This window comes from Rhizophagus irregularis, chromosome 21 (genome assembly GCF_026210795.1).
Source record: "Rhizophagus irregularis chromosome 21, complete sequence".
In the NCBI taxonomy this organism is placed as follows: Eukaryota; Fungi; Glomeromycota; class Glomeromycetes; order Glomerales; family Glomeraceae; genus Rhizophagus; species Rhizophagus irregularis.
In genome coordinates, this window is record NC_089449.1 from 969,684 (window position 1) to 989,911 (window position 20,228).

At 28.4% G+C, this 20,228-nt stretch overlaps 4 protein-coding genes across 4 annotated transcripts; 1 reads left to right on the forward strand and 3 right to left on the reverse strand.

The window, feature by feature from the left end:
- Positions 1-1,158: 1,158 nt before the first annotated feature.
- OCT59_013652 (uncharacterized protein) lies at positions 1,159-9,148 on the forward strand (the record flags this gene model as incomplete). The annotated part of the gene is made up of 26 exons (XM_025314667.2): positions 1,159-1,942; positions 2,080-2,184; positions 2,266-2,397; positions 2,492-2,749; positions 2,817-3,128; positions 3,210-3,484; positions 3,560-3,876; positions 3,938-4,055; positions 4,127-4,240; positions 4,332-4,766; positions 4,844-5,092; positions 5,165-5,250; positions 5,324-5,637; positions 5,712-5,746; positions 5,827-5,960; positions 6,026-6,167; positions 6,241-6,337; positions 6,396-6,526; positions 6,618-6,797; positions 6,874-6,956; positions 7,053-7,174; positions 7,247-7,430; positions 7,557-7,679; positions 7,753-7,896; positions 8,003-8,639; positions 8,723-9,148. The coding sequence occupies 26 exons, from the start codon at positions 1,159-1,161 to the stop codon at positions 9,146-9,148; spliced, it is 5,937 nt and encodes a 1,978-aa protein (XP_025184677.2).
- A 186-nt stretch (positions 9,149-9,334) lies between these two features.
- On the reverse strand, positions 9,335-11,448 carry OCT59_013653 (uncharacterized protein). The gene is made up of 8 exons (XM_025324732.2): positions 11,273-11,448; positions 11,149-11,198; positions 10,951-11,066; positions 10,795-10,875; positions 10,594-10,727; positions 10,288-10,498; positions 10,098-10,217; positions 9,335-10,022 (listed from the first exon to the last, which is right to left on the reverse strand). The coding sequence occupies exons 1-8, from the start codon at positions 11,420-11,422 to the stop codon at positions 9,556-9,558; spliced, it is 1,329 nt and encodes a 442-aa protein (XP_025184676.1). The 5' UTR covers positions 11,423-11,448; the 3' UTR covers positions 9,335-9,555.
- Positions 11,449-12,247: 799 nt separating this feature from the next.
- OCT59_013654 (uncharacterized protein) lies at positions 12,248-16,052 on the reverse strand (the record flags this gene model as incomplete). Its single annotated transcript, XM_066141654.1, has 8 exons — positions 12,248-13,815; positions 13,886-14,220; positions 14,301-14,452; positions 14,547-14,626; positions 14,700-14,871; positions 14,951-15,409; positions 15,487-15,573; positions 15,654-16,052. 8 exons carry the CDS (start codon positions 16,050-16,052, stop codon positions 12,248-12,250), a joined length of 3,252 nt encoding a protein of 1,083 aa, XP_066001772.1.
- Positions 16,053-16,458: 406 nt separating this feature from the next.
- Positions 16,459-18,559, reverse strand: OCT59_013655 (uncharacterized protein; the record flags this gene model as incomplete). Its single annotated transcript, XM_025314664.2, has 8 exons — positions 16,459-16,914; positions 17,000-17,060; positions 17,142-17,167; positions 17,256-17,388; positions 17,460-17,885; positions 17,975-18,046; positions 18,130-18,360; positions 18,521-18,559. The coding sequence occupies 8 exons, from the start codon at positions 18,557-18,559 to the stop codon at positions 16,811-16,813; spliced, it is 1,092 nt and encodes a 363-aa protein (XP_025184673.1). The 3' UTR covers positions 16,459-16,810.
- Between the last annotated feature and the right edge of the window lie 1,669 nt (positions 18,560-20,228).

Consider the following 20,228-nt stretch of genomic DNA (forward strand, 5'->3'; position numbering starts at 1 on the left):
AAATGATATTTAAATCGGCTAATTAATATCAGATTGCATTTCAAAGACTTTTTTGGGAAGTTAATACAGCCGAGGATTTTCTAGAGTATGAGAAAAAAAGAAATATAGATTGTTACAAATTTTACTGTAAATGGACAAGTATAAACATTGATTATCTGATCTATAATAGAAATGAATAGCCTATTTAATTAATCGGAATTAACAAAATTAAACATGGTATATAGTTTTTCTTGTCATTTATATGGACTTAGCAGGGGGTATTAATTATGGGAGATGCGCCGTATCCATTTCAAGAATTATGGAGAAAAGCAAGGAAGGATTACTCTTTAATCTCCTTGTAGGATAGTCACATTAAGAAAATAATGCTGATGAAACAAAAAAAGTTATTATAGAAAGTTAGAAAGTGAATAATCTGAATTTTTTTTTTAGTAAAGGAACCAAATTATTATGTAATTTACGGTACGACCGGTTCTAGAACTCGTTTAGTTCGTACAATCTCATTAATATCGTTAAGTTGATTAGATTTTTGAGCACTTTAATTTAGCATGCGAAAAGGTTAGATTAATGTTTTATTTGCATAAATTACTTCCAAAAGTACAAGTTTGATCATTATTTTTTCTTGTTTAAATTTCTGTATCACGTGATTAAATAGATCAAGAACGCGTCTACCTTCCCTGACTACTCCTGTTAAGTCCTGTATGCGATATTGATAAACTTGGAGCAATTAACATATTGAACATATAATTTTATCTTCAATCTATTTAATGTGATCTATTGTTACCTGTTATGATTTGAAAAATTGACAAAAAGTTTGTGGTCTCCGTGAAAATCGTACACTATTAATAATTAACTCCCTGGATTGTCTTAATACTAGATATAATTACTTCTCAAAGTTCCCTGGGAAACGTTTTCAGGAAATCTGGTCGCACGTTTTACTACAGATTTTCACCATGTATCTTGATTTATCATATTTTGAAGTGTATGCTATTGTGCTTTATTAATCAGATAGGAATCTAAAATTTTTCCGTGTAACCGTGTAAAATATCGTGAATTCATGTTCATGATTTGTATTAATTCATGTGACACAGCAGAAATTAAACCTGATTACCACAAAAATAGGTAAGTGACACGACCGTTTTCTAACAAAATAACAAACGGATGGATCCTGACGAAATAATTAATAGTAATAGCGATAATGTTAAGGAAAGTTCTACAAATAATGAACAGCGGGAACGATCTAAAGTACAAAAAACAGTGTCTCTTGCTAGAAAACGAAGAGGTACTCACAGTAATGGAGATGGCTCCAGTAGTTCAACAAAACAGACATTCGCCACTGCTATAAATCAAATCTTACATAGACGTGCTTCGGTTTCTTCACAAAGACCAAAGGATTTAATAGCTGAAATAAATACAAATAGATTAGAAACTACTAATAATATACAAAACGCTTCTCCTCCAAGTCCAGTTGCCGTTAATGCTCCAATTAAACAGCAGCCTCAAAATCAACCTTCTCAAAATCAATCCTCGCATTCAACACAACAACCACCTTTTCAGCGATTATTACGAAAGAAAAGTATACGTACTTCTAATAACGGACAGTATTCTCCGGTTTCCCCCTCGCAGTCCTCTCCTTTATCGCCAACAGTTGAAGAAGACTTTAGTGATAGTTTGTCTGATATTGATTCAAATAATAATTTAAATAACAAGCGAATGCAACATGGGACAAATTCTTCTTCAAATCATTCAGTTAATTCTAGTGCTTCGTCAATTTCTTCTCCAAGAAAACAATTTCTATTTGAGATTAGTAGTAGAGAACAAAAATTATTAATATCATCTCAAACATCTCAAACAAAAGATGAAAAGTTATTAAAAAAAGCAAAGATATTTTTAGATGCAAAGCAAAGGCCAAAAGCTAGGATCGCATCATTATGGAGTTTTACAGGTAAGTTTATTTTTTAAATTTATATGTATTAAAATATGAAAATATTTCAAATTTCTAATAATAAATTGTTTTTTTTATTTTTTATTTCCGGATTTTTCAATTTATTTTGTTCAAAAAAATTATCTTTCATGTGTAAGATTTCACAAGTGAATTTGATCAGGCTCAGTTTTTTCAACAAAATGCTGAAGATGTATTCGATGTAATTTATAAATCATTTATGAATCAAGTGGATAAAATAAAACGTGAGAATTTAAAATTTTGTTTTCAACAATTAATTCGAATAAATAAATTAAAAAAGTATTGATCTTATAATTTATAAACAGAGAAAACAGATCGTCCGTCGTCATTTACATCAAAGGAATTTTTGAATTTAAATAAGATCTTACTTTTATTACGTAAAATATTTTTATTTATACCTGACAGAATAAGGCTTGGATGGCAAAAAAAACAAATAGGTATATAGGTTTTATTTTTTTCTATAAAAGAAATTTTTATTCAATTTTTTTGGTTATAATATATTTACATTTGAATTATTTTTAATACAATAAGCCAATATATTATCAATTTTGCTCGATCATGGAAATCATCCCCGAGTTCGAATACAAGGATTTCAACTTTTGATATTATGGTTAAATGATCAAACAATGGAATTAGACGAATGCCTACATTTATATTCAAATGCTATTTCGTTAGATATATTTTTTTTCGATCAAATAAAAAGTATGGATGAAAAAACGTATCATACAAAAGACAAAGGATGGAGAAAAAGTTATATTCCTCTTGCTCTAGGCCAAGAATTAATTCGAGGTAAGAAGAATACAGAATGAGAATTTTTTTTTTTTTTTTAAAAAAAAATAACCCCTTTTTTTACCAGGTGATCCTCGAGGAGCTTTATTTCCCAATCCACATCAACCAACATTTACTGATGCGGTAAATTTAATTCAAATAGATTTAGGCAGTATAGTTAGATTAGCACATGTAGCAGCTGGATCAATACCACCATCAGAAAATTATGAATTTCCTGCAATAGAAAGTATTGAACCTGATAACGGTATTGCTATAGGAATGGGAATTGACGCAGCATTTGCTTCTGCCAAATTTCATTTTGAATTAATTAAAAAGCAATATCTTGTAAAACTTTTTCCTCAATGCGCCAAATTTCTTGGATTGTTACCTGAAGATCAAGGTATTCAAATTTTATCACTTTCATTTTAAATTATATTTTTAATATACTAATTTTCTGTTAAAAAAAAAACACCTATTAAAGAATATGGTTTTCAAAGATGTCCACCGACAATTTTGAGAGCTTTAATTACATTCTTCATACATCATTGCCTCGATAACTATAGTGCATCGGATACAATTTCTTCATATCCTTCACCTGCAACACCTATTTTAAAGTCCATAGTGTTGGCTCCAGAGAATCGTGAATTTGCACATGAAATAGTAAGGCAGTCATTAATGTTGCCAGCTGGTAGTCCACTTTATAAAGATATCGTTAGAGGTGCAGTTCATATAGTAGGAGTATGGATTCTAAGTGGGGTTAGTTTTTAATTAGAGTTTTAGATTAAGTAATTCCCACTTTCTATCAAACTCATAAAATTCTTTAATTTGTAGGAAGAAGAAAGACCAGCCTTTTTACGTAAATCTCATCAAAATTTGCCTCTTTCATCCCCTTCGACAAGTCAAAGTGATGTATCCACAACTCCAAATCTGACGCCGACATCAGCTATGTCTTATTCAGATGCAAATATTTATCTTAGAAGATATATAAAGTTACTAAATCTCGTGTTCGATGATCATTCATTCCTAACTATTGATGGAGGAATGACAAATATTGAGGTGGAGGCACAAGTTTCTATTTATAGAGATGTTTTGTCCTTATATCGTTCGATGACGACTGAAAGTTCTATTGAATTGGAGTTAGGAACTTGGTACGCGTTGAATTTATAATTATATCTTTTTATGTTAAATATTGACTTTTTTGTATATTAGGGAAACTTTACTGAGGTCACTTTTAGATGTTCAGAGAAAGATTATGAATCAAAGTGACAAGTATGCTTCAATACCTTCTGTAATGTTGGCTGATGATTTGGCCGATTATTTGATTGAAGTAAGTGAAAAATTCTTAATAATATCAATTAATAACAATAAGTATATTCAATTTTTTTTTTATTATTTAAGACTACATTATACGCGTTTACTCGGTCAGAATTTCAAGATCCAGAGTTATGGAATAAATTGGCAATTCAACTGAGTTTTAGTGTAAGATGGTATCAAACAATTTCACAGTGGACTGTAAGTATCTAATACTTTTTTCCTATACTATTTAATTATTTTTAGTCATGCAAATTCAATCTATAAATTCAATCAAATTCTTCTTTTTTAGAAAATCATGTTGCGTTTGACAAAGATTCTTTCAAAGCATGTTTATCAAGTAGATCTTAATCAAGTAGAGTTACAACGACGTCTTTTAGAATTTTCAACATTGGAACGCCATCAACATCGTCGAAAACCTTCCAAGAATCGTGCAAAACAATTTTCATTAAAACATAAATCTTCAGGCAGCACTTCTTCACGTGAAGATTTCGATTTATCATCGCCAGGGTCATCTAAGAACTTTATTGAGCATGGTAAACCCGGAAGACGAACTTTGAGCATGCATTCAGATACGAACCAGTTTGATACAAAATTGTTAGGTGTTGGAAATCATGGACCTACTGCTTCCTCTTTGCATTCTGGTAGCATTTCGTCAGATGAAGACGAAAATGATGATGATGATGATTTTTTTGACGCTCGTAGTGACATTGGTAATGAAGCCAAGGTAATATTTTCTTTGATTATTTTGCTATGGCTATTTGAAATCTTGTTTCGCAAAATTAAATTTTTTTTTTTAATTAGTCAAACCGAACCTCGGCCGTATTTTTCACTCAACCGAATTTCAGTAACGAAAAACTATCAATGTCTTTGGCTAATTTTAGAAGTCCAGAATTTGTTCATCTTGATGTATTATCATGGACTGCTGAAAGTTCATTATTAGTATGGAAAAGCATGCTTTATTCTTTGGGTAATTTGAATTGTATTCAAATTATTCCATATCACACTGATGCTATCAAGTGTTTAATAGATATGTTAGATATGTTTGAATTGGTAATTTTTATATCATTTTTTGGTCCTTTTTTGAATTTTACTTATTGATAAATATTTATGTGATATTAATAGGTTTGCTATAATCAATTTGGGAATGTTCCTCTTCCTCCGATTTATGAATTTGCTCCTTGGCTTCTCGAAGCTTGCAACTTGCCACTGTAAGTCTCTCACATTCGCGCATTTTAATTTTTTTTAAAAAAAATTGTATCCATTATTTTTTTTTTTTTGTAGAGCCTTTGCACCCGGGCGAGCATTAGCATATGGTGGACTTTGCAAAATTATGTCTCGTCGGCATCATGAATCTAACAAATCTTATCCTGATTTCTATCGTACTATGATGAAGGGGCTAACTGATTCTGATAGAACTATAACTTATGCAATAATAAATAATTCCACAAAGCTATTTTCTCAAGGTCTTCCAGGAATTAATATTCTTTATCGTCCTTTTATTGAATCAATAAGAAATTTATTATCTGAACATGATTCGAAGAGGATTCCTGATTCTACAAGACAAAATGCTATCACCGTACTTTGTTCACTCATACGTAAGTAAATCTGTAAAAATTCCTATTCCGCAAAAAATTTAAATAACTTAAACAATTCAATTTGGATGAACCAGGTTTCGGTATGTTGGATAGTCAAAAATGTGCTGAGGTAAGTGTGAAATGAAAAATCAATGTTTATTATTTGGTTAACTGTTATTTAATAACTGATCGTCACTTTTTGAACTTTAGGAAAGATTAATGTTGAAAGAAGCATTGATCAACTCATTGTCGACAGAAGATTCGATAAAAAATCATGACATGCATAATATGTTGTTGTACGGCATTTGTACACTTGCATTTGATGAACTTACTGCAATAATTTGGTTGGTATTTGTCTATTTCCCGTATTTTTATACAATTACATCCATAAACTAATCAATATTTGTAGGCCACATAAGACTGTCGTTAAAGAATGTTTTCGAACAATGTTGGATCAGTTATATTGGAGTCAATTGTCAGTAGTTTCAGCAGCCGCAGATTGCTTAGTTGCATTTGCACAAAATTTTTCAATGTGGTCCGATAATGAAGAGGTAACTATTTTTTTTATCTGATTTGGAATTGGTTTCTTAATTATAATACAACTTGTGTATTATCATTTTATAGATATATATCATGGTTCTCCAAGATGTTTTTGCTAATTTAATTGGAGCTCTGGATGAACATATTACGATACAAAAAGCAACTGTGAGAAATGGAAGAGGTATATTTATACTAAATTTGATTAGAAAGGACAATACTAACTTCTTTTTTAAATTTAGGATTCATAATAGCCAAGCTGTTTTATTGTCTACTTGAGTGGTTGATGGTGATTCCTTCATCCATTTTCACAGACACTGATTTATGTCAGCTAGTTCTTGATGTGATCGACTTGGCATTTGAAGATCGTGGAGTATGAGAAAAATTATACCTTAAAAGTTTATTTGTTTATTTTAATTTGTATTTATTATTGAGTTTGAATTTCTTGTTTTATTTTCTATTAGGCGGAATCACTAAATTATTACAAGAAAGTGTATCCTGCTCCATTTAGAAATCGAGGAAAGAAAACAAAATTGAGATTCAAAAAATCGGCGCGCAGAATTTCATTAGGAATAAATTTCAGTAGCGAAACTTATGTTCAAATTGGCATTGAAAATGATATTGAGGATGAAAATTTTGTTAAGGTATATTAATATCATAATATCATATTTATTATTCTTTTGAATAGTTATATTAAATGAATTATTTTATTATTTATAGGAAGTTGCTGAGTGTGTATTATTGCATTTGACACATCATTTTGACAATTTTGCTCCTTTTTATGGTCCTGCAACAATAAACAGGTTTGTAATTTGGATTATTCGATAATTCAGAATCAGGAAAAAACCATGAAATTAATTGTTAATACTTTGATACTTTAAACAAATTCTTTCATACAGCACTTTAACTGGCCCAATAGGATCCGACACTAAAGATGATGAATGTGCCGAACATTACCAATATTTTTCTTTTAATGATAGGACTATTATCACTGTGATTGAAATGCCAGATGAAAGTTCAAGTATGTACAATTCTTTTATATTCATAATTTGGAAGGATTCTTATCTAAAATATATTCCGAATCTTTGTTTAGGATCGCGTTTGATAATTCGTGATATGACTGGCCGTTATACTTGGGATACTAAGTTGTTTTACAAAGGATATTTTGTTCCTAATTCAAAACAAAGTAGTGACTCGGAACATTCTGAAATTACAAAATGTATGACATTGAGACCTAATATCAAAGTTGAACCAACATCATCGAAATCAAAATTATCGTACGTTTTATTAATCTTGTTTTTTTATTTGTATTGCCTTTTTTTTTAACAATCATTTAAATTAACAATTAATACCACGTCCTTTGTACTTATATATATATATATATATTGTATTTACTAATATAGAAATTCAAAGACAAAATCACGTAATCGAACAAGTAATTTTTACAAAGATAAAAATGGAATACCTGTTTGGGCCGAAAATTGTAATAACGAACAATCTGATATGTTGAGTAATTTGTTATATTAGTAAGTATGGGAATTTATTTTTCAAAATAATTTTGTCCTTTAACGAAATTAATGTAAACATTGTTATTTAAAGCGTGAGCGAGAACACATCGTTATCAGAGACTTTATTAGATTCATCGGAAACGATAACAGATGGCTTCCAGACTGAATTTGAGGAAGAATTGGATAGGCACATTCAGGAAGAAATACTTTATGTTAATTCTACAGACAGTCAAGCGTAAGTTATAAGCCTTATTATTGAATCGAATAATGTTTTATTATTGTACAGGTTTTTTTCGAACCGATAAATATAATTAATTAATTATAATTTTTTTATTTTTTAGATCATCTTGGTACGAAAATATTATGTCGCTACGAAATAACATGAACCAAGTGACCGAAAATAAAAGTAATAGAAATAATAGAAATAAAATTTCCGAACAACTTTCAAGAAATCCATTGTATTCAAGGTCTACGTCACATTTATCACTTGGTGCAGACTTTTCATTATCAAAAGCATTTTTACCAGTTATACCTCCAGAAGCTGAAAAACCACTGGAACCTTATCAGCAATGTCGATTATTCTTAAGTCATATTGGATGGTTAAATCCTGATACATTTAAAGATGGATCAATAAGTATGCTTGATAAAGGTCCAGCATTATACCGAGATATCCGATTACTTGATAAAAAATATTCACGTGAATGTATAAAGGTTGCTTTATTATATGTTGGATCAGGACAAGAAGATGAACAGTCTATTTTACATAACACGAATGGAAGTAATGAATATGACGAATTCGTTACAAGTCTTGGGTGGGAAATTGATTTAGCCACTCATCCAGGATATCTTGGTGGACTAGAAAGAAATTCCACAAATGGAACAACTTCAATTTATTATTGTAATTCAACTTTGGAAATAATATTTCATGATGTAACAAGAATGCCAACAGATCCTACAGATTTAAAACAACTTCGAAAGGTATTATAAAGTGTCTTTAATTGTTATTTTAAAAGTACTTTGTTAGTTAATTTTATCAATAATTTTTTTTTTCTTTTAATTAGAAACGGCACATAGGAAATGATCATGTGCATATAATATGGAATGAACATTATAGGGAATATCGAAAATCTACAATAGGAGGAGATTTTGGTAACGTTCAAATAATCATATCACCATTATCTACGAATACCGGTAGCCAAAATATAGAGTTATACAATGTAGAAGTTTATCGGGATAATAAAATCCCGCCATTTGGGCCTTTATTAAATGGCATGGTGGTTACAAAAAATTTATTAGGGCCATTAGTGAGAATGACTGCCATAAATGCATTTCGTGCAAGCATTAATACAACTTATCAGCATCCTTATTTGCAGAGATCATCAGATATTAATATGATAATGAGTAAATATAAAAAGAGTTCAAAAAATAATAATTCTTATGAAAGTTTTATTAGTAAAAATTTTTTTACTAATGATTTACCTATATAGATTTTCTTTTTCCATGTTAGATTATTTTATTTATTTAATCTTTTTACTAACAAAATTCAAAATTAATATAATTTTCTCTTAATTTTTTAATTTCTCTCATTTAGTTTAGTATTCTTTATATTTTAATCCTAATATTTTACAAATAATATCAGTAATTTTGAATATTTTAAAGATTTTGTAATATCTAGACAGCAAAGGAAACTCGTAAAATTTGAACTTTTTATTATTACTAGAAATAGTTATTACATTTAATAATTACATTAAATTCTAATCTTAATACAAAATTTAAATAAAATAAAATACAATCCTACAATTTATAATTGAAATTCAATTAAATGTTCATTTTTTACTATATCACGGTATTAATTTCTACTTATATATGTTCCATTTTTTTTTTGCTAAATATTTTATAATTCATCTTTTTTATGTTCCTTTTTCTCATCGTCTTTATTTAAAGTAACATTAAAATTGTATCCATAACTTTTTACTTTACCCTTAACTACATCTTTTAAAAACTTTTCAATACCTTCTTCGTCAAATGGTCCAAGGTAGGGTTTATATACCTTTCTATTTGGATTTAATACCATTAAAGCTGGAAAAACGTCTGCCAACTTAAAATCCTGAATTAATTTTTTTGAACCGCGATCTATAGAATTAAACCATAAAAATCGTAAATAAATCGAATTTCCGAATTCTTGGTGAAGTTTTTCTTTAACCGTTTTTAATATTTGAATATTTGATTCGTGTTCTTTAATGGATTCTTCAAATTCTGATTCCAGTGGTAAAAATGTAAAAATGCACAGTCCTGTTGGCTTTGACAAACATTCTTTATCAAATATTTCCTGTGAATTTGCGTTTATTATTTCAGGATTGTCTATAAAAAAAAAAATTTAAAATCAGTTTTAGATTTGATTCAAGCTTTTCCTAAACGAATAAAAAATAGAATTACATGGTTCAATTTCTATTTCAGGCTCTTTCTTTTTCTCCTTTTTCTCTTCAGAATAAGGTTTTGTTTTGGGCAAAGCAAATTTATTTAAAAACTTGGCCAAGTTGTCGTAATTAAATTTCTCTAAATAATCAAAATATTTAATATTAATATATATTTACAACATAAAAAAAAAAAATTTAACATATTTTACCTGCTGTGTATTCTGTGGATTCACCGGTCTGTTTATCAATTGCGATTAATGTTGGAAATTTTTTTATATTAAATCTTTCAATAACTTCAGATTCTTTTTGTCTAACTTCTCCTAAAAGTAAACGGTTATGAAATTCTACTGATAATGCTTTATATAAATGGGTCGTTTTTTCTTTATTTGTGAACAATATAATTTTTGATAATGTTTTATTCTAATAAATAATTAAATAAATTAAAATTAGTACGTTATAATTGATTCTTTAAAAACAGAATTTTCTATATATAAAATATGGTTAACGGTACATACATCTTTGGCTAAGAATTCATCCATAGTCAACGTTTTCTTTGTCGGGTTTTTATCGGAAATTGGCTGTACAAAGGAAGGTATTTCAGAAAGTGCAAATTCTACAATCGCTTTTACTGTTCTTGCTCCATTATAATCTAAAGAAATTTAAATGCTAATATTAATATATATTATTTTATTTATTTTATTTATTTATTTGCGTACCTTTGGGTTTTTTAAGGAATGAACCGGGATTCTTTTTATCTGGTACTGCTTGACTTGGGAACAATTTTATCGTTGGAAATCCTAAAACAATATATATATATATATTTTATTCAAATAGGTAAATAAATGAAATAAATGAAGCATCGTTTAATTTACCTTTAACATCGTAAGCAGAACAAACATTTCGATTTGATTGATCATCACAATCTATAGCTGCCACTTTTACGAGACCTTTAAGATTCTCCGCAGCTTTCTTATATTCTGGTGCAAGGCTGTAATAAAAAATCAAAAAATTTCACGTTAACTTAATTTGCTTAACAATAGAAATTAAAGTACTTTTCATAAATACTATACTTTTTACAGTGTCCACACCAAGGCGCGAAAAATTCCACTAAAACAACTTGCTAAAATTACATATAAATAAATAAAACACGTTAAATTGGACAATTTAGAACAAACAATATATGTATATATTTACCTCTGTTAATAAAACTTCGTCGCGAAAGTTTTTTTCTGTTACTAATGTAACTGGACCGTTTGGGTCATATAATGCCAGAATACATGGTAAACTAACAAATAATAATAAAAAAGTTACAGTTAAAAGCGTTTTCATTGAGTAATGTATCATTTTTAATCAATATTTACTAAAAATTAGGATTTGTAAAGAAAAAGGCGAATGAATATCTAACATAATTTTATACTTTTTTCGCCTTGTTTCGTGGCATATTTTAATTGGATGAAAATAAAAAAATTTATATGATAACCACGATTAACGCGTTTTGTCCACTTGTCAAATTCTCATTTCAAGCTTTTTGTCACGTTGAACAAAAGACTCATTTTTCATGTTTTTTTTCATGTAGAAAAACAATTTTTTTCCGTAGAAACGCAGTGGGATAACATGACGATCGCAAAAATAGGCGGAAATAAAATAGATTCTCTTAGAACTCGAACTTAATTAGTTTGAGAAAGTTATAACTTTGCGTGGGGCTTAGCGAGATATTGCTTAGATGTTAGTCTCCCAATTTACTTAATTCATATTGTTTTCAATACTCAACTCTCCTATTTTCACAATTTTCTTAAATTATAATCCTAATATTTCTATTTCTCATAATATAATTAATATTACTAATTCGCGAGCATAGTAGGGATAATTATACTTAAATGCGCGATTTATAAATCTGGATTTGCCCGAAATATATAAAATATTATACATAAGCTGCAGAAATTTATTTTATCTACTTCAATAAATTATACAAATAAATAATTTAAATAAATGTATGACGAATTGAATTTTACAAAAAATTTTTTTTTTTCTATTTTACTTATAATAATTTTAGAGAAAGGATTTAAATAAATAAATTGAAAAAAAAGTCTGGATTTAAATAAATGTAAAAAAGTCTTGATTTAAATAAATAAATAAATTGTAAAAAAGTCTTTCAAAAGAAAGGTTAACCTATTTGTTCTCTATAGAAATTCCTAAACCATCTTCATTTTCATTCTCATTTAAACCGTCTGATAGTCCACTACCATCTATTAAAGGTGAATTTCCAAGATGATTATTATTCTCATTATGTAATACGTGCCAAAATCCATCATCTGTGATATCATCTAAAGAAGTTTCAGATAAAAAATCTGATGGAGGCGTTAACAATGTATTTACTCCAGAATTTAATAATGACGAAGAGTTAATATTATCATCATGATTATTATTGGATTGATTCCATTCAGATGGAGGTGTCCAAGCCAAATTATTGTTATCATTATTGGAATTTAAAATATTTTTATTATCAATCTGATCATAAAATTGCTCTGGCGACATCATGATTGTATGTTTTAAATCAAATTCCTCATGTGGTAAAAGTGGTGACTGTTGCAATGGTGTGCTATGTTGTTGATCTTGTACTTGTGGCGAGTGATATTGTTGTGGGAGAAGTTGTGGTGAATTATACTGCGATGAATCTTGTAAATGTGGAGAACCAAAATGGTTCAACTGAGAAGAATTGCCATAGTCTTCTGGTTGTAACTGAGGTGATTGTTGATAAGGAGAATTATAATCTTGAGGATTAAGCTGTGGTGAAAGATTAAGTGGCGTATAAAAATCTGAAGCATGAAGTTGTGGAGATTGTTGAGATTGTTGAGATTGTTGAGGTGGTGAATGATAAGGTGAATTAAATTGTTGTGGTTGTAATTGAGGTGATTGTTGTAGAGGTGTGTGATATTGTGAACCTCCACCAAATTGTTTATGATCAAATTGTTCTGGTTCTTCAACAAGTACACCATCTAATGTCACTCGAGGTAAATTAAAATTTTGATCTGATGGTTGCGAAAATGCTGAAAAATCAAAACTTTTGTCCGTTTTAAATATAAAATTAAGATCATCCATATTTTGACTTGAATTCATATAATCATACCCCGAATTTAATCTAACACCTTTCATATAAATTGAAGAATTACTACTCATACTCATTGCTCTTGAATAACTTGATGTTTTCCTTCTGGGCATAAAAGGTCCGCCAGATTGTTTCCTGGCAATCAAACTATATTGTCTTCTCAAATTTCTATCATCATCGGCAATGAAAACTTCCCATTCTCTTGGAATAATTACTTCACCATTTATCTTATTTCGAGGAGTTGGAATTCCTAACCATTCTGTTAAACCTTCATTCATTCCTTCCTCACCATCAACTCTACCACGATCATAACCTTTAGAAACTATGGCGATTCTATTTTTTAAAAGTTCAAGTCGCTTAAGCATTTCCCCAGCTTTTTTATTTTCAGAATATTTTGCTTGCCAAGAAAATACTCGCTTTGCTGGATTAATTGCAAATGGACCATATACCGCAAAAGCAAAAAAGTCTGGGTGTTTTTCTAGTAATATTTCAAGGCAATGAACTATAATCGTAGCAGATTGTATACAAATTGTGTGCGAATTTGATGCAGTTATATCACATTCCTCTGGAGGGTTTAAATATTTGCTATGTAAAAGAATCAAAATTGCATAGTAAAAGATATATAAATCACCTAAAAAGAAAATATACATAATTTATATTAATAATTACCAAAATAAATTGATTTAAAATTGTAAGCTAACCTCCAATTCCATTTAATAAGACTCCATTTGAATCTTTATTAATTTCATTAAACCTTAACCATTCTGGTAAGGAATGGAACCAACTTGCAAGTGCGGCATCTAAGACTCTAAATTTATTTTCATCTTCTTGCATTAAAAATCTTTGTCTTGACGCTGCATGCACATACTTGCGTACTCTTGCACAGATCCTACTAAGATTAATTAAATGAATATAAGCTATTTCAAGTCTAGTCTTTTCATCCATTGGATATAGATTTGATGGCATATCAGGCACATCAACATCACAATCTGACTCATCAATCATATTAGGACGTCCATATGTGGCCGAAACAAAGCTAAAATAAGAAAAAATTAAAATTAAAAATTAATGTATATATAAATAACGCTTTTTTTAATAAAGATAAGAATGCTTTACTTTTCAGAAATAAAACACATCCAAAATGCTTCATTTCTTGATTGTAACACTTCTTTATGTATCTTAATCTTTGAATTCTTGAGCTTGCGATGTAAACCAAGTTCAAATAACATTTTTGTTGCAATACCGCTGTACATCCAACTTGCTCCGATCTATATTTTAATACGGTTGTTGTGAAAGGATACGGAGTATATAATTCGGGACGATCATCATGTGCGTCCTTAAAAATAATGAAAAATCAAATACCTGTTTATTGTGACGTCCCAGTATAATTATAGACATCACAGTAAGAGCGTGTGGCTGTGTACAATATTCGTAAAGCAAAGCTTGTGAAGCAATAAAAAATATTAATTTTGGAATAACTAAGCCGATTTTTTTTTTAAAAAAAAAAATAATTACATTCGGCCCTAAGAAAATATATTCTTCCATCTCTCTTGTTTGGATCTTCATGAAAAGGTGAAGCCGTAAAAAAAATACAATTCAACAAGAGCAAATGTTGCGGTTTATTAAAGTCTCGAACAGAATTCCACACAGTCTGTTGTTTTAATGCGGGAAAATATCGATGAACATGCTAAAAAAGGAAGAAAGAAAAAAATTCATAAGTTAATACTCAATACTTATTTCAATTTTAATTTTAATTAAATAAATACCTTAAAATATAAATCTATCAACTCTTCAATAGTATCTTCATTTGGTAAAATTTTTAATGAATTATCGACTTGTGATAAATCCGGTTGCATCTGAGGTATGATCAACTCTCCATCATTTCCTCCTTCAAACATTAGTAATGAACCTTCTCCAATATATCTGGTTGATTCATAAAGTTTTAAATTCTCGACGTCAGAAGCAAGCTCATCCATAATTGTATCATCAAAGCTCATTCCTTGATCTGTGTATTGTATCTGTTGATTTTGTTGTTGATTTTGTTGTTGATTTTGTTGTTGATTTTGTTGATTTTGTTGATATTGTTGATTTTGTTGGGTTTGTTGAGTTTGTTGCGATTGAATTGGTTGAATTAGCTCAGTTGATTGATTTTGATATAAATTTTGTTGTTGCTCCTGTGTAAATGTGGAATAATCGACATAATTTGAAAAATATGTAGGATCGTACTATCGACGAATTTAAAAATATTAAATTAATGATGGATTATTATTTTAAAGTAGAGCAAAGATAACTAAACGCATACTTGACATTGTTCAACATTCCTCTGAATTGATGATGCAACATTTGAAGAATTTTGCAAAACTTCGGATGTAATTAATGATGTTGCATCCTATTTATTTTTAAAAAAAAAGATTAATTATTATTTTTTTTTTAAAAAAAATAAATAAATAAAAAAGCAGAATAACATACAAAACTATTGTAATCATTAGCATTCGTTGTTGAAGTCATTGGCATCGATAATATTCCAGTAATATTATTATCATTAATTTCACCGAAACCTCTTGAAGCCATCGATAAATAACCCGATTCTTCATATAATTGTCCAAATTGTATATTTTGTAAATTATTTAATTGGGTTTGAAGAAAATTAAAATCAGATTGTGACCTAAAACCACCACTCTGTTTTTCTCTTATTGACTCTGTAAGAGCCGCATAAGTATAACTACATTTTCGATTAGTTTTTTTACAAGTTCCACATTCTGGTCGCTCTTTATCACATTTAACTTTACGGTTTTTACAAACGTCACAGGTTGATACTAGTTTGACCCGTTTTGGGTTTGTCAAAGGACGTAAATAAGTCGTTGCCATAACCTTTTTTATATTTTATACTACAAAACAAAAATTCGACAGTTTGTCATATTTGACATTCAACTAGTATTAAGTATTTATAGTTTTTTCTTCATTTCTGAATTCATATAAAATGATTTACACGATCGATTTCCAATTAAAGAATAATGTGTATTATAATACAAGTAACCGAGAAAAAGTATTCATGAATAAGGAAATCGATTGACAAAATAAGTTTTTTAATGATTACCAAAAGTGGTTGCACAAAAGGAAATAATCTTTTTGGGTAAAATAAGATTTATTTACTAAACAGTCAGAAAACTCTTCGGGCATTGGGTTTTCATGGCATAAAACTTATTCAATATTTCTTAATTAGAGATTTAGAAATACAAATTAAGAAATTCGTGATATACATACATACAGTAAATCAGTTGATCGAAGACCGATATCACCTCTGATCAAGTGATCAACGCCAAAAACATTTTTTATTTTTTTTATTTTATTAATTTTTCATCGAACATCAAATTATAATTATATATGTATTTCGATTAAATAGAAAATTATAAGTTAAAAAAGAATGTCTATATTATTATTACATATATATGAAATATATATTTTGTAGCACATCTTGATCGTGTCCTTTGCATTTCTCAAAGATATATCCAAAAGTGGTTCTTAGAACTTCTAAGAACTCAACGTTGTGGATGATAGATTTAACACGTGACGATGATAAATTTGACGAGGTTTAATAAAAATATCGACCTTCGAGTTTTTTTTTTTTAATCTTCAATTGTAAATCTTTTTCCACCATTACCACTTACTTGAGTACTGCTACCAATTTCAGGATCATTATTAGTATTAACTGCCTTTTTGTTTTTGCTAACTATAAAATTATAAGAACAAGTATTAATGAAAAAGAATTTTAAAGTTTTTAAAGTGAACATTCAACAAAAGTGAATTCAACTCACGAACTGTTTTTAAGCCTTTATCAAAATTTCTGTATACAAGTATGGCATATACCCATGTTGCCTGTATTAAAATTAAATATTATAAATAAAATATACAATAATTTAAAGACAATAGTGATTGTAATAGTAATAATAATAATACCGTGCATAATATAATAGAAACGCTCACTGAAAAGTTAAAATAAAAAATAATTAATTGATATTTTTCAATGTATTAAAACTCAAAATTTTATAAAGGAATGTTAATATTACTTACAGAAAACGATAAAGAAATACCAACTATTACTAACTGTACTTGTAGCACTCTTTAAAATCATTATAAAGTCGATAATAGTAACCGTTGATAGTATTATGTAAATTTTCATTCCTGTTTTCCATTCTTTTTGTAACTAAGGAAAATAGGTCATTGTTATTTTCTTTCTCTCCTTAGAAGAAAAACTTTTTTAAAAAAAGAACTTACAGATCGATATGCGAGAACTTCCAAGAAAAATATCATAATTGTTACACCTAAATGAAAGTAGTAAAGACTTCTTGAAAGTGTAAAAGTAAATTGAATTTTTCCTATTCCTTTATCCTCACTAAAGGCAAAGAATACTTCAATGGAGACGAGTAATAAGAAGAATAAATCAAGTTTCAATAACATCACAAAGAGAAGCATGGTCTTGTATAATTTTTGCATTTTAATATCTGCACCAATTTTCTTATAAATATTCCACCCAAATTGTTGATATAATTTGAAACTAATTAAAGACATAATTAATGCAAATATAATTAAAGTTACTACTAATGGAAAATCAACTCTGAAAAATTCTTTTTGAATTTCAGCCACGGCTCCACATGCGCTTTTTAAATCATTTGCCCATTTATATATTTCAACGATTTGAACCTAAAAAATTATCATAACTATTAAAAAAATTCTCTTTTTTTTTTAAAAAAAAAAGTAAAATAAATAAAACAAAATATTGAAAAATTTACAATGCCATAAAGTGCACACAAGAAGTTTATGACGGTAAGTGTAATAATTTGAATCGTGTTTTGTTTGATAACCTAAAAACATTAAAAATTATTAAATATTTAAAAGTAAATAAAATAAATAAATAATATAATGATAATAATAATAATAAATTTACCGCATTGAGGCAAAACCAAAGTTGAAATAATTGAAAAATCATGAAAATAACATTTTCTTGTATGATAAGTAACATACGATCTTTTGATGGTCTAGCGCAGTCATTTTCTATGCCACTAACTATTTCTCGAAATTTTGTATTTCTAACAAGTACTCGACTTTCTAATGCAACTACCGCAAGTAATTGTAATATGGATGTTAGAATGAAAAGTCTTGTCCAATTTGACTTGAACTATATTATATCCATTTATCGAGGAAGAAAAATAAAGAAAAAATTTGATTTGTTAACAAAAAAAAAACCTCGACTTTTAACCGAGTCTAAATTCCGTGGAATCTTTGCAATATATACATGTAATAAATATGTACTGTATATATGTATGCCAATTGCATACCTTTGTTCTAGCCCATTCTGATATGGTCGATATAGTCATAATCGCAAACGTTTTAAAAAAAAATGAAAAATGAAATTTTTTTTTTTTTTTTGAAAACAAGAGAAAAATATGTTCAGCTTCTCAATCAAGAATAATTTTATTATTATTTACAATTATGCCCAAAATGTTGTAACCGTTACCGTGTTATTTGTGATATGTAGTACTCAGTATATTTTAGTAATTTATATAAGATTTATTTTTTATTTTATTTTAATTTCTTTAAATAATCGAGGTAATTTTTTAAGATGAAAAAGCAAAAAAAATTTTTTTGTAGCATTTTTAAGTATTATATAATTTTATCAAAAACACTTTCGCAGTCAACCATGTGATTTACCAAACGTCCATATGCTCCCATACTCTAACGCAATAAAGTTATGTAGAAGTGTGTACGACAACATAATATACAAATGAAAGAACCAAAATAATTACAATAGGTGTTATAAGTGTTTCAAAATTTCTGAGCCCACATTTGGATTGGATAACTAATTCCGACTTCAGAATAATTCGTATAAATTACTTTAATAGTATTATTCTTTGAATGTTTAGTATCGGAATTCAATGAACAAAAATCCTTTGTCATGATCATTTTTGAGGTAACACGCAACGCTTTAAATGAATTACTGAATTAGATGTTTGTAGATGACGACAATGAGTTATGCATTATACTGCATTAATTAAAAAAAAAAAACTTCTTTCTTCCAAATATGGTCAGACTTTTTTGCTGGAAAAAAAATTTTTTCTTAGCCGATAACCAATCAAAATTTTTTTTTCATTTAAAAAAAATCGAAAGGTTAAACAAACATTTATTGTTAGAAATCTCGGCAAATTGGGCGCCTGATTAAGATTAGATTACCTGGTTAACAAATGAGAAATTGAGAATACAATCTTGCATACTGTTATTAATATGGAAATTATCTGCTTTTGGAGTTTATTTTTATATTCTTCGTTTGCTATATTAGTTATAACAATGAGCCTTGCTGTGACGTAAATCACTTAAATCATATGATGTTTGTAATTTATATAAAGAATAAATTCTTTTTATACCAGTACAACATCTTCTTGCATTATATTCAATCTAAGGAAATTGTAAATTTTCAATTAAATTACCTAATTCTACACATTGGTTCCGTAGCATCACTTGAAAGAGGGAGTTGCGTACAAAAATACGACCGAAAAAGTGATACAGACATACAGCATAATTAATTTGTAGTAACAACCGTCATCAATTTTCAAATTTTTGGGAATAAAAACTTCTAATTAGAAATCAAAGTACAATTTGGTATTTATATCTAAAATCTTCAAATCAAACGGAAATAATGAAGATAGAAAAGTCTAAATAAAAAAAAAGGTCAATCATTAGTAATAAACGGTTTCAAAGTTGTGAATGAAAACTTATCCATCACAAGCAGGATATTGTCAAATTTTTTCGTGAATTATAAAAAAGTTTTTCCAAAATTCTTATTATTGATCATACCAATGGAGATCCACTTAAGATCCACTAATTCTGAAGATCAAATTTTATTAAAAGCTAATGCTCAGTTTTTGTAAAGTATAATTTGAATAACATTAAAAAATTCCACCAGCTTTCGCTCACCGAGTTCCATTAAGCAAAAAGTATTGGTGCACTAACCAAAATCTAAACTATCAGTCCCCTCTATAATCTTATGTA